The 19,428-nt window shown below is 39.3% G+C and overlaps 1 protein-coding gene across 2 annotated transcripts in view; it reads right to left on the bottom strand.

The window, feature by feature from the left end:
• Positions 1–19,018, bottom strand: part of SNCA (synuclein alpha) — a 170,532-nt gene extending 151,514 nt beyond the window's left edge. Inside the window, exons 1-5 of one of the 2 annotated variants that reach the window (XM_044276925.1) lie at positions 18,774–19,018; positions 17,058–17,203; positions 10,802–10,843; positions 4,073–4,218; positions 3,875–3,941 (exon numbers count right to left, since the gene is read on the bottom strand). In XM_044276925.1, coding sequence (XP_044132860.1) covers positions 3,882–3,941; positions 4,073–4,218; positions 10,802–10,843; positions 17,058–17,178 — 369 coding nt within the window. In that variant the 5' untranslated portion in view covers positions 17,179–17,203; positions 18,774–19,018 and the 3' untranslated portion in view covers positions 3,875–3,881. Of the gene's footprint in view, positions 1–3,874; positions 3,942–4,072; positions 4,219–10,801; positions 10,844–17,057; positions 17,204–18,773 lie in introns of those variants that run through there. The other variant, XM_044276919.1, reaches the window with a different exon arrangement.
• Between the last annotated feature and the right edge of the window lie 410 nt (positions 19,019–19,428).

Genomic DNA, 19,428 nt, shown 5'->3' with positions numbered 1-19,428 from the left:
CCGATTGTATCGTCGCCTACAATTGGTATATGGGAGGAGTTGATCTCTTTGATCAAGTCCTCAAGCCATATAACACCATGCGCAAAAGCCGAGCATGGTACAAAAAAGTTGCGGTCTACTTGGTACAGGTTGCCATGTACAACTCTTTTGTACTATCCCGAAGTGCTGGCAGCACAGGGACATTCCTCCAGTTCTATGAGGCAGTCCTCAAGGCCCTGATCTTTTCGGACCGGGAAAGAGCAGGCCGGAGTACCTCAAAAACTGTAGGCGCCCGGATCGTCCCTGGCCAACACTTTCCAGGTGTGGTCCCCCATACTGGAAAGAAGGGACGAACCCAAAAAGGTGCAGAGTGTGTCACAGGAGGGGGATACGGAAGGACACCACTACTTAATGTGACACATGCCCCGATCATCCGGGCTTCTGCATTATTGGTTGCTTCAGGGAGTATCACACTTCCATGGAGTACTAAATTTATATCCCAATTTAGCACTGACATTGGATAAAAAAACTGGTTCTCAGACTTGAGACACCCAAAAAAACTAATTTATTAAAAGTAGACATATTAGGTATTGCCGCATCGGTAATAATCTCCTCTATAAAAAATACCCCATGACCTAACCCCTCAGATTAACACGCACAAGGAAAAAAAAAAAAGGTGCAAAAAAAGATATTTTTTTTGTCACCTTACATAACAAAAAGTATAATAGCAAGCGATCAAAAAGTCATATAGCCCCCATGTCGGCGATCGCATATAGCCCCCCAAAATAGTGCCAATAAAACCGTCCGCTCGTCCCGCAAAAAATGAGCCCCCACATAAGATAATCGGATTAAAATAAATAAATAAATGACACTTAGACTTTAGAGATACCCAAAAATCATATGTACCCTAAAAATAGTCCCCCAAAAAATGCCACCTTATCCCGTAGTTTCCAAAATGGGGTAACTTTTAGGGAGTTTCTACTCCAGGGGTGCATCAGATGGTTGAAACAGGACATGGTTTAAATAAATCGGTCCATAAAAATCAGCCCTCCAAAAACCAAACGGCGCAGCTTTCAATCCTACGCCCCGCTGTAGAGTGGTTTACGGCCACATATTGGGTGTTTCTGTAAACGGAACAGTCAGGGCAATAAAGATACAGTCTTGTTTGGCTGTTAACCCTTGCTTTGTTAGTGGAAAAAATGGGTTAAAATGGAAAATAAGGCAAAAAAATGCAATTTTCAAATTTCATCCCCATTTGCCAATAACTCTTGTGCAACACCTAAAGGGTTAACGACGTATGTAAAATCAGTTTTGAATACCTTGATGGGTGTACTTTCTTAGATGGGGTCACTTTTAGGGAGTTTCTACTCCAGGGGTGCATCAGGGGGGTTGAAACAGGACACGGTGTAAATAAACCGGTCCATAAAAATTAGCCCTCCAAAAACCAAACGGGGCACCTTTCACTCTACGCCCCGCTGCGTGGCCGTACAGTAGTTTACGGCCACATATTGGTTGTTTCTGTAAACGGCAGAGTCAGGGCAATAAAGATACAGTCTTTTTTGGCTGTTAAGCCTTGCTTTGTTAGTGGAAAAATGGGGTTAAAATGGAAAATAAGGCAAAAAAAATGAAATTTTCAAATTTCATCCCCATTTGCCAATAACTCTTGAGCAACACCTAAAGGGTTAACGACGTATGTAAAATCAGTTTTGAATACCTTGAGGGGTGTACTTTCTTAGATGGGGTCATTTTTGGGTGGTTTCTATTATGTAAGCCTCGCAAAGTGACTTCAGACCTGAACTGGTCCCTAAAAATTGGGTTTTTGTAAATTTCAGAAAAATGTCAAGATTTGCTTCTAAACTTCTAAGCTTTGTAACATCCGCAAAAAATAAAATATCATTCCCAAAATAATTCAAACATGAAGTAGACATATGGGGACTGTAAAGTCATCACAATTTTTGGGGGTATTACTATGTATTACGAAGTAGAGAAGCTGAAACTTTGAAATTTGCACATTTTTCAAATTTTTTGGTAAATTAGGTATTATATTGTGAAAAAATTAAATTTTGGGGACTTCATTTTACCAGTGTCATGAAGTACAATATGTGACGAAAATACAATCTCAGAACGGCCTGGATAAGTCAAAGCGTTTTAATTTTATCAGCACTTAAAGTGACAGTGGTCAGATTTGCAAAAAATGGCCTGGTCCTTAAGGTTAAATAAGGCTGTGTCCCTATGGGGTTAAATGTATCCACATTAAACCAAGTGGATGTCCAAACATTCAGAGTCAGCTTGTATTTTATGGACATCTTCCATAGACTGCACAGTACTACATAGGTGTCATCTGCTGAAATAGAAATCATGTTCTTAATCCCATCCTCTGTATCATTAATGAATAAGTTAAATAATAGTGGACCCAGCACTGAACTTTAGAGATCACCACATAACTGGAGACCATTCAGAATAGGAATCATGGGCAACAATTCTGTGGACACAGTCCTTCAGCCAGTTTTGAATCCAATTACAAACTATACTTTCTAAGCCTAGGACCTTATTTTACCTGTTAAAGACCTATGAGGGACAGTATCAAATGCCTCTGCAAAATCTGAGAACACTACATCCACAGCCGCCCCTCTGTCCAGGCTACTACTCACCTCCTCATAGAAACAAATCAGGTTAGTATGAGAACTTATGTGGTGGCTATCACTTATGGTATTATTTATGGCCACAAACTCCTGTATATAGTCCTTCAAAAAAATAAAAAATCCACAATGGAGGCTAAACTTACTGGTCTATAATTACCTAGGAAGACCTAGAGCCCTTTTTGAATATGGGCACCACATTTGCCTTGCTCCAGTCGCTTCGCACTGCACCAGTCGCTAAAGAATCTCTGAAAATAATGAACAGGGGCACAGCAACAACTGAGGTGAGTTGTTTAAGAACTCTTGGGTGAAATCCATCTGGACTCAGACCCTTGTTCACATTTACCTTACTTAACTTAGCTTGCACCATATCTGTATTCAGCAAATTAAGTATATTACTGTATGTATTTAGTATATCAATGGATGTATTAACAGTGCTAGTACCACCTACATCAGTACTTTTCTCTTCTTTTGTATATGCAGAGACTTCTTTTGTATATACTGTGTTTTGGTCTATACAATGTTTATATGTATTGTTTGTTATTTCGCTGTTCTCTTTGGTTTCTCTCACATGTTCACCAGGGACTCTGGAATATTTACCGCTGTCGACAGGGTCAACTGTTTGCTGTGTGTTCTGTTTGTCCAGTCCACTTTTACTTTTTCAATGGACAGGGGAGAACTAAGGCAGTGGTAACAAATGGCTACATGTCAGCAGCAGAATCATAGTCAGAATCCTAAGAGAGGAGGGTCCCAAGTGGGGAACCTCCAAATTCTTAATGTCCATGTGCCCTAACTCAATAAAAAAAAAAGGAGTGGGCATGTCTGTGCTTAACACTGTCTCTCCTTTTATGATCCACTCTTAATTTTGGATTCCACTTTTGCATCAGGAAACCTGACCGCGTGGCCTTACCCTTATATGTGATGTTCAAGGCACAATATTGTACATTATAAAATTTGTTCAGTGATATAGATTTGTTTTTGCAGAAAAGTGAAGAAAAATCAGACCATTCGAGGTGGCGCTGGTGCAGTAATGACTCGATACTCAAAAAGTACCAATCAAGGTAATCTTTTTATTAAAGTTGGTCGATTTGTTTTTGTGAGATCAATAAATGACATTTCTAATAAAGTCTGCTCATTGATAAAGATTATAATAAAGAAAAGAAATGCTTTGCCTTCACTTTCATGTACAATAAGACAGACTTATCTACCATCTTAGCCATACCCAGCACAATTGTCATTCATCTACACATCCTTTTTCTGCTTTCAAGATGGTGTGATGTCAGGGATAAAATGAAAAGTAGAAATTTCACCAGTAACAATGACCTTTTGGAAAAGATTTTACATTAGTCTTTATTACAATATCCTACACATTTTACTTTTATTTACCTAGGATGAAAATTACAGCTTTTCACATTCTACCCCTGGAACTTAATCCCATCCATTTTTTAACTTACCTGTTTACCCATCTGATCCTTTTTCACTAGACCTGTGGCAGCAGCAATATTTCCAGCGCCCTCTACAGTCTTATGTGCCACTGCAGTCATGCCCGTAACTACTGCTCCACCCACGTGAGAAACTTGTTCTTTGGTTTTTTCAGCCACTTGGGAAGAAACCATAAAATATCAAACATTACTATATGGCCTGAGATATAATTGTGAAAATATACTTAAGCATGCAGTAGTATTTTGTCTGGCAGAATGCCAGTCTTCATGCTGGCCACCTGCCAGGTCCTATAACAGAGAATAAGATCTTTCAGGCACCGGTGGTGTCTGGAATATGTTGGATATAGCAATTCTGGTATTCTGTCCCTTTGTTGGAACCGACTACTGGAACTACAAACACATTTGTGGACGTAGCCTTACTTTTCACTAACATTTCCAGTTTTTTTTAAATAATAATAATAAAATGCATTTATATAGCGCCACCATATTTTGCAGCGCTTCACAAATTCATAGGGTTCATGTACGAAACAAAACTAACTGGCTAATATGCAACTGAAACACTAGGAGTCAGGGCCCTGCTCGCAAGAGCTTACAATCTATGAGGAATTGGGGGTGACTCATAAGGTAGTTGATTGTGATAAGTAGGATTTGAGCCATTATTGAACTGACAGGAGTGGTGCCGGCCGATCTGCTACGGGTTTGAGACTACTAGAGGATCGAGTTTGGGCCATAGGAGTTGGTTGGGGAAAGGTTTAGTCTGGGAAAAGTCATTTTAGGTAGCTTGATAAGCCTGCCTGAAAAGATGTGTTTTTAAGGCACGTTTGAATGTGGATGAAGTTGTGAATTGACCTAGTATTCCGGGGTAGAGTATTCCAGAGAGTAGGTGCAGCTCGAACAAAATCTTGAAGACGGGAGTGAGAGGTACGAATTATGGAGGTTATTAATCTCAGGTCACTAACAGAATGAAGAGCACGAGTAGGGTGGTAGATGGAGATGAGGGAGGAGATGTATAGAGGTGCAGGACTGTGGAGAGCTTTGTGGGTGAGGGTGAGAAGTTTAAACTGTATTCTGTGGTGGATGGACAACCAGAGAAGTGACTGGCACAGACTAGTAGCATCAGTGTAGCGGTTGGATGGATAGATGAGCCTGGCTGCAGCATTTAGGACAGACTGAAGGGGGGAGAGTTTAGTGAGAGGGAGACCGATTAGTCAGACGAGAATGAATCAAGGCAACAAGAGTTTTTGCCATTTCCACCGTAAGAAAAGGGCGGATTAGAGACAGCTGCCAAACAATTACTGGTGTTTTGGAGTAAAGCAGGGGTGATGTCAGGGGATGAAGTGTATAGTTGGGTGTCGTCAGCATAGAGATGGTATCGAAAGCCAAATACTTAGTCTGTCCAATGGGGGCTGTATAGAGGGAGAAACATAGAAACATAGAATGTGTCGGCAGATAAGAACCATTTGGCCCATCTAGTCTGCCCAATATGCTGAATACTATGAATAGCCCCTGACTATATCTTATATGAAGGATGGCCTTATGCCTATCTCATGCATGCTTAAACTCCTCCACTGTATTTGCAGCTACCACTTCTGCAGGAGGGCTATTCCATGCATCCACTACTCTCTCAGTAAAGTAATACTTCCTGATATTACTTTTAAACCTTTGCCCCTCTAATTTAAAACTATGTCCTCTTTTACCTTGTTGATTCCCTTTATGTATTTAAAAGTTTCTATCATATCCCCTCTGTCTTGTCTTTCTTCCAAGCTATACATGTTAAGGTCCTTTAATCTTTCCTGGAAAGCTTTATCCTGCAATCCATGTACTAATTTAGTAGCTCTTCTCTGAACTCTCTCCAAAGTATCAATATCCTTCTGGAGATATGGTCTCCAGTACTGAGCACAATGAGGTCTCACTAGTGCTCTGTAGAGCGGCATGAGCACTTCCCTCTTTCTACTGTTAATGCCTATACACCCAAGTATTCTGCTAGCATTTCCTGCTGCTCTATGACATTGTCTGCCTACCTTTAAGTCTTCTGAAATAATGACCCCTAAATCCCTTTCCTCAGATACTGAGGTTAGGACTGTATCACTGATTTTATATTCTGCTCTTGGGTTTTTACACCCCAGGTGCATTATCTTGCACTTATCAGCATAAAATTTTAGTTGCCAGATTTTTGACCATTCCTTTAGTTTTCCTAAATCCTTTTCCATTTGGTGTATCCCTCCACGAACATCAACCCTGTTACAAATCTTTGTGTCATCAGCAAAAAGACACACCTTACCATCGAGGCCATATTGTTTAAGATATTAAACAATATGGGTCCCAGAACAGATCCCTGAGGTGCCCCACTGGTAACAAGACCATGGTCTGAATATACTCCATTGACTACAACCCTCTGGTGTCTGTCCCTCAGCCACTGCCTAATCCATTCAACAATATGGGAGTCCAAGCACACATACTGCAATTTATTGATAAGCCTTCTATGTGTGACAGTATCAAAAGCCTTACTAAAGTCTAGATAAGCAATGTCTACTGCACCTCCGCCATCTATTATTTTAGTCACCCAATCAAAAAAATCAATAAGATTAGTTTGACATGATCTCTTTGAAGTAAACCCATGCTGTTTTTCATCTTTCAAAACATGGGATTTTAGATGTTCCACAATCCTCTCCTTAAGTATGGTTTCCATTAATTTCCCCACTATTGATGTCAGGCTTACTGGCCTATAGTTGCCCGATTCCTCCCTACTACCTTTCTTGTGAATAAGCACAACATTTGCTAATTTCCAATCTTCTGGGACGACTCCTGTTACCAGTGATTGGTTAAATAAATCTGTTAATGGTTTTGCTAGTTCACCGCTGAGCTCTTTTAATAGCTTTGGGTGTATCTCATCAGGCCCCTGTGACTTATTTGTATTAATTTTAGACAGCTGACTTAGAACCTCTTCCTCTGTAAAGACACATGCATCAAAAGATTCATTAGTCTTCCTTCCTAACTGAGGTCCTTTTCCTTCATTTTCCTTTGTAAAAACAGAAGTATTCATTGAGGCAGTCAGCTAGTTCTTTATCTTCTTCCATATACCTTCCTTCTTTTGTTTTTAATTTGGTAATTCCTTGTTTTAGTTTCCTTTTTTCATTTATGTATCTGAAGAATATCTTATCGCCTTTTTTCACATGACTGAGCTAATTTGTCTTCTGCCTGTGCTTTAGAAGCTCTTATAACTTGCTTGGCCTCTGTCTGCCTAATCTTAGAAATTTGCCTGTCATCCTCGTTTTTTTATTTTTATAATTACTAAATGCTATCTTTTTGTTTTTAATGATTTTTGCCACTTCTGCTGAGTACCACAGTGGTCTCTTCCTATTTTTGCTTTTACTGACAAGCCTAATGCAATTAGGTTGCAAAAGGGTAGAGGACCTAGTACTGAGCCATGAGGAATGCCGACATCAAGAGTAAGAGGAAAAGAAGAAGAGCCAGCAAATGATACACTAAAGGAGCGGCCAGACAGGTAGGAAGAGAACAAAGAGAGAGCAGTGTCCTTAAGGCCAATTGAGTGGAGCATGATGTGGAGGAGTTTATGGTCTACGGTATCAAACGCTGCAGAGAGATCCAGCAGAAACAATAACAAATAGTTACCATTTCTTTTTGCTGTTAGGAGATAGTTAGACACTTTAGTAAGGGCAGTTTCTGTAGAGTGAAGAGGGTGAAAGGGAGATTGTAAGGGGTCAAGAAGAGAGTTTGCGGAGAGATAGCTTATTAGGCGAGTATGAAATATTTAAAAAAAGCTAGAATAATATTTAGGAAAGTGTTTATCTACCTCAGATATAGTTTAAATATCCCTCAAGTTAGAATATTAATTGGTTCCAGGATGACCATTGCATGTTGAAACCGTTGTGACTTGAGTAATCGGTTCCAAAGCCCCAAAATGCCATCCAAGATAAGGAAAAATGAAGATTTAAGAAAAATAGGCAGATGACTAACACTGATAAAACAAGTCCTTACAAATAACTGTCAGGAATAGCTGCTAACTAGCAACTAATATAGCTGTTTTACCAGAGAAGTGGCCTTGATTGGCTGGTTCTTAGTCTGGGACCCTGTATGTTGAGTCTAGTTTCAACTTACGATGGGTCAGAAAAGACCATTGTCTGTTGAAAATATTTTATCCTGAGGCCATTGTATCTTGAAGGCACACTTTATTTACAACTACAGTTTGAAGTGATAATTGATATATCATCTGCTTTCGCACTTATTTCTGTCGACCACAGTGGCAATACAGCTTTACAGTTTGCTTGTTTGGCATAAAGGGCAAGTTGACCCTAGCAACTGGTATTTCCAAAAATACTCATGCCTTTAATTTGGCACAGGATTGCTACCAAACTAGAAAAGCAAGGTGTTTTGACAGTTATTAAAGCATGACTTCTCCAACTCTAGTTGCCAAGTAAACCATATTTTTTGTAAAAATGTATAGTAATGTAAGTACAGAGCCCCTAAATAGTCATAATATTCATGTTTTATTTGAAACTCATCTCCATTTCAGATATAGTATTCACCCAAACATCTCAAGTATAGACTTCTTCTGATATAAATCACTAAACTTAAGATTCATGGAAATTGACACACTGTAGTTTCTCCAATAATAGGATTTTTCCCTTTCTTTTGTAAAGGTGTTGTCCGGGAATTGAAAAAATAGAATGTTTTAAATCCCCCCACCTGTGAAGAGATCTATACTTGCACGCTCCTTGCCACTCCATTCTGCTCCCATAGCTCCCGGGCGGCCTTTACCTTCACCACTGAGTCATGTGCCACTTGGCAACATGTCACTGCTGAGGCCAGTCATTGGATGCAGAGGCGCACATTAATCTTTCCTTGCAGGAAGTGTACAGATGGGGACCGGAATTCATATTAAGATAGCCTGGGATCCACGGACCGCATGGAGTGGTGGGGAACAGGTAAGTATAGATCTCTTCACATGTCTTGCTGGGTGGAAGTCAATTTAAAGAGGACCTTTCATCGGTCCAAACATTGCAATATAATTATCAGGCTACATAGAGCGGTGCCCAGGGATCTCACTGCACTTACTATTATCCCTGGGCGCCGCTCCGTTCGCCCGCTGTGTCCTCCGGTATCTTCACTGAATTTGTTAGACTAGGCGGAGTCTGCCCTGTTTCTCCCTGGGCGTCCCTTTTCTCCCAGGCTGTGAGCTCTGCGCTGCGATTGGACAGCGTTACAGCCTGGGAGAAGGAACGCCCAGGATGAAGCAGGGCAAACTCCGCCTAGTCGAACCAATTCAATGAAGATACCGGAGGATGCAGCGGGTAAACGGAGCGGCACCCAGGGATAATAGTAAGTGCAGTGAGATCCCTGGGCGCCACTCTATGTAGCCTGATAATTATCTTGCAATGTTTGGACCGATGAAAGGTCCTCTTTAACAAAAAATCTTGACAATCCCTTCAAACACCAAGCATGAATGAATTTAATGAACCACTTTAATATAAAATCACAGTCTAAAACCTGATTAATAGATTGACAGAGACCACAAATGACTTGTCTATGTAGTGATGTGATGCGGTGATTCGAAATGAACCCTGCTTTGTGAAACACAAATGTTATTAAAATGGTATTTTAAATTAATTGTGCCAATGAAAAACACACGAGAGGTTTTGAAAGAATAAAAGGCAAAACTTTGATATTGAGTTAGGTTCTCATTACTCTGATTAAATAGCTTCTGTTCATATTAGGAGCCGTGATTCTGTGGTCCATTGAGGTTTCATTGAGATTTGTGTCATTTTGACAATAAGCGACAGTGCTGCATGCTGCAGTATTCTTGGCATCAAAAGTGTTAACTGAGATCCTGGCATATAGCAGGTAAACAGCGTAATGTAAAAGTATCCCCTGTCATGTCCAAATACACACCCATGCGGCTCGAAGCTTTATATATTCGACACGTGCAATATTAGATCCATTTACTTTTACTCTGTTATAATGATACATAGGACCATTAGAAAAATGCTGTACACTAATGTAGATAACATTTCCTGGATATGCTTTAGATTGGAAGACAGTGACAGTGTTGGATGTTTGTGGCTGTCTCTGATGAAGCAGCTTGTCAATTATTTGAGTGGGCGGAGAACACTGAGGATAATTTGCATATGCCTGACTCACTACTCTGCTAAACAGCCTGGTAGACTCCCTACAACTTATTTGCATTTTTGGCAGAATTTGTTTTTCCTGCATTGCCATATTACTGAGGCATATTAATTATGTAACTAACTAATATCTTCTATATGAGTCAATTTTTATAATGCTGACATTTGTAGACACATATGGACCTGCTTTAAGACAATGTACTCGCAATGGTTCAGTTTTATCCCTAATCCAGACAATAACTGCTGTAGACAGTACAACTGAATCATGGTGTGGTCTCACAACAAGGAGATGACTATGGTTCCTTCTTTCTGCAACCTCCAGATTATAGTGCAGTGTTATTATGAGCCACCCATCATCTATAGCAAGCTCATAGTGTAATTACTTAATACAGGGGATAGGATGGACCATGCTTTTACTGTGTTGAAGGTCTCATGAACCAGAGTAAGCAGGCAAGGAGAACCTTTGAACGTTCTACATCATATGGCACCAAAGCAGTTTTTGATAGAAGAGATCCTAATCCAAACGAATGAATTTTTAGGTTTATTATATGAACATTGTGAACATGCTTTGCGTAAAAAAAAATCTAATATTCCATACCTGTGGTTACTCCATGTACAACGCCTTCTTTTGTTTTGGAGCCTGTAAACCATGGAGGAGACATACGTTTTAATTGCTTGATAAACTGAAACACGTGAAATAATTAATGTCCCTTCATAAGTGGTTTGTTTTTCACTGATCATTGACAAAGGTAATAGGATTAGAGATCAGCAGCAGTTGCTACTTATAGTAAGATTCTGTAATCTTTGTGAAAATATGTCTCTACCATGCTCTCTTCTTAGCTTGATGCCTGGAATTCTGTATTAGCTCTCAATATCACACTTCACATCTCATTTCATGACTCATTTGTCATTCTCACTTTTTTTACGGATCAGATTAACAAGCACAAGTGCTGTCCATCTGTGGTGCTAGAATTGTGCGTTAATGAATCCCTGCTTTCTGGCACACTTTCATAAAAATAAAAAAATCATCAACCTAAAACATAAGTAATGCAAAACTATGACTTAGAGGACTCCCTACCTATAGTATCCAGTTAATCCAAGATGGTGTTACTGTACAAGCATACAGTATTGCTTATAAGGTAAAAAAAAATATAGGTTTCCTCTATCCTCTATCAGGGCCAGATCAAGGTTGATGAAGGCACCTGGGCAAAAATGTTAGTGGTGTCAAGCAGCCATTTTCTCTATAGAAATAAACTTTATAAGGGGATTTACAGGAATTTGATACTGATGACCTATCCTTATGATAAGTCATCAGTAGCTGATTGGTGGTGTCCACACCTGAGAAGGTACTGGTGCTCCTGTGAGCTCTGCAGCCTTCTCAATGCTTACCAAGCAGAGCGCCATACGTTGTATAGCAGCTATGCTTGGTAAGCTGTGAGAAGGCCGTGGTGCTCATAGATGTCAGACCCCCACTGATCCCAGAAAACCCCTTTAATACTTCATCATCAAAGAGGTGGAGAGGAAAATGAAGCATAGTCAAATATTATTATAATTCACTATATTATTATAAACACCTCATTATTTACATACTCCCTGTCTTTTACCACTCTCCACCATATCTTCTCTTCACAAATTGGTATCACCACTCTTTTCTAAAATACCACAATTGTGGTCCTTCCTACTTCCCTCATCTCAGCTGAGGACTTTGCCTCATATTTTAAAGAAAAAATAACACCATTAGAGAAAGCTTCAACCAGCAGTGCCTTCACATAACAACTCAGTGCCTTTCCTTATAACCTGCTCCCCCCATCACTGAGCAAAATCTGTCTAATACCCTACTCTCCAAATCAAACCTCACCACATGTGTCCTTAACCCAATCCCACCCCAACTTACTCCTAACCTTATCACTGTGCTTACCCCAGCCCTATCCCAACTCTTTAACTCACTAACCAAAAGTGCCACCATGACATCCATCCTCAAGAAGCCTTCACTTGACCGTCATCCTTTATCCAGTTATCATCCCATCTGACTACTCCTGTTTGCATCAAAACTTTTTGAATAACATGTCCACCTTGCACCTTCCCACCACTCATTTTTGGTCAACTGCAATCTGGCTTCTGATCCTATCCCTCCACTGAAACTGCCCTAACCAAAGTAAATAATGATCTGCTAGCAGCCAAAGTGAAATATCATTACTCTGCTGCTCCTTCTGTGCTCTACCTTCTACACAGTTGACCAGACCACTCCCTCCTGTTAACAAACTCACTCATCCATAGGCATCAGAGACTTGGACCTCTCATGGATCCCCTCACACCTTGCCAATTAAACATTCAGTGTCTCTCACTCACACACCACCTCCTATTTCTTGGCATCCCTCAAGGGTCTGTCCTGGGACTCCTACTCTTCTTCATCTATACCTTTAGCTTGAAACAGCTCTCATAGCTTTCAGTGCCATGTCTATGCTGATGGCATTTAAATCCACCTCTATGGCCCAGAATCCCAGTGTGTCTATCAGCTATAGCCTCCTTCTTCTCCTCCCACTTTCCAAAATTGAAAATGGAGAAAATTGACAACATTTCCCCATGTCATTGACCCAACCACCAGACCTATCAATCACAGTTAATGGCCCGTGCTTTTTCCAGTCTCACAAGTCTACTGCCTTTTGTAACATTTGATTCTACTCTGTCTGTCATACTATAAGTCCAAGCCTTTACCACCTCCTGCTGCGCCAAACTCAAAAATATCTTTCATATCCACTCCTTCCTCAACAATAAAATCCTAGTACATGCCCTTATCATATCCCACCTAGACTATGGCAACATCTTCTTCTATGGCCTCCCATGTAACACTCTTGCTTCCCTCAAATCCATCCTCAACCCTACTGCCCAGAGGAGGGGGCACTGTGAATGACTCCCTCTCCCCTCATTTCTCTTCCTCTACCTTTACCCCTTGCCTCTACCCCTTGTTTCTACTCATCCAGTCCATCCACAGGCTGATCATTCCCCACCACATACAATTGAAAATATTAGCAAAGAAATACAAAGTCATCCACAGTGCCCCCTCCTTACATTTCTGAGCTAATCTTCTAATACATTCCCACATGTAATTAACTGATTTTCAAAAGACTTCCGATTCTGCTCTCCTCTTATTTTTCCTCACACAATTGTCTACAGGATTTCTCACATGCTATTCTCATATACTGGAACTTATTTCCCCAAAACATCAGGCTCTCCCCCAACATCCAAACTTTTAAAAGTAACCTGAAAACTCAACTTTTCAGGAGTGGCCTGAGTAAGCGCCGAGGCGCGAAGCGGCTGTTGCCACAAGTTACTTGCCTGCGCTATTCTGTGTCCGCCCCATTATAGTACCGATGTACCGGTGTATGACTACCGGAATAAAGAATATCTACTTTTGGTGAGTTCCGCCTCCCCGCTTCTTTTTTTATATCGATTTGCAAGACTTAAGGCTGAGCACCCCTATAAGCGATACAAAATACCCGTTATTGGAAACTGAGTGCTGGATTCTGAAAGGGACTTACAGCAGTGCCACCCCCTTTTTTGTTTTCTGTGGGACTTGTTTATCAACTCTTCAGGAGAGCCTACAACCCTTCTACAACTACAGAGCTATACCAGCAGCTTCTACCCTTACCTACTATCTCCAAATCCCTTCCCTTGTACATTGTAAGTCATCACAGGTAGGGTCCACCTTCCCCCATATTGCTGTGTCAACAAATTAGTCCATGCTTATTGTTATTGTACCTGTTTTTGTTATATATGGTGGAATAAATGGTGGCTTAAAATAGATGACAATGATACTAATAAAAGCAACAGTGCCTGAAGCAGCAGGGCTCCAATGGGCTAATAGTGTTTTTATTTTGCTATGTTACCACAGTCCATGTCCTTGGCCACATTTCTGGATAACTTGTACAAGCTCTTTAAGAAGAGAAGGTTTAAGAAGATATTTTAGAATGCCTATTTTGCTCAGGAAGACAAATGTAGTAAATTAACAAATATGAGTAATAATGTTGCTCAATGTAAGGCATCTAGGAATGATAACCTCTCAGGGTCTTTGCTGGCTAACAATATTCAGTCTGGCATAATATACTGTACCATACCGTACCGTATATCTGATTTCATGTTTTATAGAATAAAGGATCTGCAAGCTTTGTCCCTGCAGGGAATATGCTAAGACAGGCTGCCTGATTGGTGTTTGACTGCAAACTGCCTACGGCAAGCATATCATTATAACCAATAAAATGTCTAAAAATGGGAAACATTATAATGACTTGAAATATGCTAAACATTTTTAAAGTTGCTTAATTTGCTTACATACTGGACTGGATGAAGCAGTAAGCTGTAAGGTGTGCAGAGGTAGCAGTTGCACCTAGACACTAGTGCTGGAGGAACTCGCATATATATTTTTTACATGTTTTGCAATGGATCCTAGAAGCTTCAATACTAAGCCTCTGATGCTAAGCTATGTACTGTTAACTGACGGAAAGGCATGCATGGAGAGGAATGGATAGAGGCACAATATAGGAAAAGTGAAAATACAGAAAGAGCAATGGAGGAGTAAAGTGCAAGGATAGTAGGGAGAGAGATATGAGGAGAGAGAGGGAGCAAGGGATGTAAAGATTAAAAGAAAGAGAGATGGAGACAGCAAGGAATCTGGAAAGAGAGAGAGAGTGTGTATGTGTGTGGTGAGAAAGAGAGAGAAAGTGATAGTTGAAAATAGGGCAAACTAATGATAGAGGGAGAGAGCGAGAGAAAGAAAGTGAAGAGGAGAAAGGGAAGTGAGGAAGGGATAGGAGGAGAAAGAAAGAGAGTCGTTATTTATAGAAGAAATCCCTGATATAATATCCCAAGTATAGCAAACATTTCATGATAAATGGGCCCTATGTGGGGACATATTATCGGTTACTACTTATTTCCCTTTCTAGTAGATATCCTCTATCAGCAGATTATAAAAGATCATGATGACTGTGCCCACACACAAAACATTTTAAGTGAAAGAATGACATAAGTCTGCCCCAGTATTCTTTTCCAGCAGAGGAACAGAATACAGGCTTGGTCATATCTGGCATAATCAGACACTGCCGGGGCCAATGGATCCCATTCCCTATAATGGGGTCTGCCAGTTTTTCACCATGCAGTGGTATTTTGCCCAGCAGAATGCCGATATTCATGCCAGAAACGCTTCAGACCCCATTATAGTGAATGAGATTCTTCAGACCCCTGGTGTTTCGGATATGATGGATACGGAAATTTTGGTATTCTGTTCCCCGATTGGAACAGGAAACTGGAATGTGTGCCACAAATGTGGACTTTTCCTAAAAGACTGGGTTGGCAATGTTGGCCCCTATGAATTATTATGATATCCATACCAATATGTGAAAAGAAAATATCTATTCTGTATATTCCAATCTTTCAGCAAAGCAAAGTGGAATTTGGATGTGGAAACAAATCTCAATATGAATAGGTCCCACCTTTATTTAATGTTTGCCTTTTATTTTCATAGATATTGGGATTGCATTTCATACACCAGTCTTATTAAAAAGACTGCTGGAGTAAGATGCCCTGAATTTATTAAGAGGTACTTTAAGTATATCTTCATATCATATATCAGTCTATGCATCAGAAATTCCGATCTTTGCCAGTTTTGATGTAGTGTAGATCTGAACTATAATTTCTGCTAGTTTCTGGTGTAAATGATATTAAATCTGATGGGCTATGGCTGGCCCCACCCCTCTCACTAAAGCCCACCCCTTTTCTTACCACTTTTGGAAATATGGTGTGTGACACAATTTGTGACGTTTTCTTGCAGTAAAAGTGAAGCAAATGCATAAAAAAAAAAAAAAAAAAAAACATTAACAGCAACAAATTAGAGCAAATTGGCGCATCCATGTTTTTTTTGTTTTGTTTTTCTCCACATGCTAGACAAGCGGGTGGAGCTCAGCGGAAAGGTGGTGGTACTTTACTGGAAAGGGAGTGGGGCCTAAGATGCACCATTTTGCCCCCAAATTCCTGCACAATTCTGGTATAAAATCAGTCTCAAAGTAAGCCAACCAATAGTTGGTATGGAGTCAGAGAAATGTGTCTATCCCTGCACCACATGTATCGTCCAGCCTGATCCGTGTGATGAATCTGGTGTAGGTCTAGACAGCCTGTTTAATTTTATGCCAAGTTTAGGATTAGTAAATCTGGGCCTCTTTTTCCTTAAAGTAGGACACAAATGTGCGTGTTTGCCAATAAGTGTCTAATGCTGAGGAACAGTATCAAATCTGATTGGTAGGACCGGCTGAAATCAAACGCAACTACATTTCCAGTTCAGTCCGTTTTCCTGGGACTCTTACAAAGACAATTATGAGGGTACTGGCACGGAAACTACATCTGGCAAGATATGTGGACTGTGGATTAATGGTTGGCACCTATAGGGTGGGTACTGTCACAGGCACATGATGGTAGCAATAACTTTTTCTCATGGTGGCCTCTGGATTGCTGTTTTATAAGGTAGTGAAAATATCTGACATGAAGTGTGCATAGTTATTATATTACAGAATATACCTGTGTGTGTAAATTTCAATATATAATCTAATAATATAGAGTATATTATATTAACTTTTCATCATCAACATACAATCACATTTTCTGAACTTACAGTATGTAATATTACATTTATTAAATTGCATTGACTGATGAATAAAGTTCCATCCCAAGCTGCCCACTAGAATGAAAGCTGTCTCGCTAAGCAATCTGTGCACACACCGAGAAATGCAGAAGGACCAATCAGCGCCTTGAGGGAAATCAGAATCCTAATTTCACAGCTGGCAGTTTATTGATCCATTTTTACCTACCCACGTAAAGGACGCCCTCTTTTGTCTTTCCTGCTGCTTCCGCCACACCCTGTTTGGTTTTTTCAGCAGCTGCCACGACTCCCTCTTTAGCTTTGGAAAGCCCTTTCATAAATACATCCATAGCGAATGGCTGGGGCTCACAAGCGCTGGAAAACATGTGCCGTTCACAGGAAATTATTTAAAATGTCACTTCATACAAAGATATCAATCCAAAATCAAGAACTGGCTTTGACTTTTTTCAACTGATGATATTTTATGCAGTCAGCCAACTATTTAATTGGCAACCTGTATATAGGCTCAGGTCATCTCCTATACAATGTTAAAATGTACAAAACTTTCAACATTACGCTCATAAAATACTGAATAATATTAGTGATTTTATATGTCGATAGATTCATGCAATCAATATTAGAGGGTGGATAGATATATAGATATGAATTAGATGGGTAGATAGGATATGTAAATAGACATAGATACATAAAGATAGATAGATAGATAGATAGATAGAGATAGATAGATAAATAGATAGATAGATAATTAAATATGAATCATAGATTGATACATAAAAATTTGAGTAGATAGATAAATATAGATAGGATACATGATGGATAGATAGATAGATAATAGAATAGATAGACTAGATATATAATTAGATAAGATAGATGGATACATCAATATAATAGATAGATATAGATAGGTAGATAGATAGATAGATAGATAGATAGATAATGGATAGATATAAATATAAAATTGATGGTTAGAGATAGATAGACAGACAGAGGATAGATAGATGGATGGATAGATAGATAGATAGATAGATAGACAAAGGATAGATAGATAGATAGATAGGTGATTAAATATGAATCATAGATTGATACATAAATAGAGTAGATAGATAAATATAGATAGGATACATGATGGATAGATAGATAGATAATAGAATAGATAGACTAGATATATAATTAGATAAGATAGATGGATACATCAATATAATAGATAGATATAGATAGATAGAAAGATAGATAGATAGATAGATAGATAGATAATGGATAGATATAAATATGAAATTGGTGGTTAGAGATAGATGGATAGATAGATAGATGGATGGATAGATAGATAGATAGGTGTTTAAATATGAATCATAGATTGATACATAAATAGAGTAGATAGATAAATATAGATAGGATACATGATGGATAGATAGATAGATAGATAGATAGATAGATAGATAGATAATAGAATAGATATAAAATATATATAATTAGATAAGATAGATGGATACATCAATATAATAGATAGATAAATATAGATAGGATATATCATAGATAGATAATGGATAGATATAAATATAAAATTGATGGGTAGAGAGATATAAGATAGATAGATAGATAGATAGATAGGTAGAGAGACAGATAGATAGACAGAGGATAAATAGATAGATAGACAGATAGATAGATAGATAGATAGATAGATAGATAGATAGATAGAATAGCGTTACTGACAAGTAATATCTACAATATCTTCTTGGGATTTTGTGAGCAATCTAGCAGAGGTACAAATGGTGTCCACTGAGAAATCTAGAGACAGTGACAGAATACTGTGTAGCAATGCATTGGTGACGCTAATATAAATATGGCATATATACAGTATATATATATACACACACTTCTTGTCTTTAATGCACACACACATATCTATAAATATAGTTATACTTACATAAGCCTTTGGTTTTTGAGGGCTGACTGAGGAGGATGATATCTGATCTTCTGTAACAAGTTAAATAAAATTCAACACATTTCGGTTAAATAAATCCCATCTATATTCATGTGCAAAGCGCTGTAGGAAAGTAAACCATTCAGATGTAGTAACAGGCACTCGGAGAGAAATGAGCCTAAAATACTATCAATAAAAAGTAGATGAAGAAGAGAAAAATGGTTAAGAGATCACTTTTACTCTACAGGAGCAGCTCCTTCATGTGACTCGTCCTCCCTTCTTCCCCAACACCCTCATCATCTCCCTCCTCCTCTTTCTTTCCTTTCCACATGCCTGATTTGTCAGTGTGAAAACGGAAAAATCGCAGGCAGCCTCCAGAGCTGGACCACTTGTAAGCACGCCGCTTCTCTGGCAAACAATGAAAGCCATTATCAGCAGGATTCCTCCAGATTCAGGTCACAATAGAAAATGATGGCATGGATCATGTTAATTAGCCACGCAGATCCAGCAGAACAGAAGCCACATCTGTCCAGAAGCGGAAAGGGGCAGACATTTCTCAGGAGCAGGCAGCTGGGGTGGTCACATTGCTAAATGAATAGGATTGCACAATAAATATCTTCCAACCACAAACCCACAGCCACCTGGATGCCCGCAGCAT

Source organism: Bufo gargarizans, chromosome 1, assembly GCF_014858855.1.
Source record: "Bufo gargarizans isolate SCDJY-AF-19 chromosome 1, ASM1485885v1, whole genome shotgun sequence".
Lineage (NCBI taxonomy): Eukaryota > Metazoa > Chordata > Amphibia > Anura > Bufonidae > Bufo > Bufo gargarizans.
Note: the sequence above shows the minus strand (reverse complement) of the source record. Positions and strands in the feature narration are given on the sequence as shown.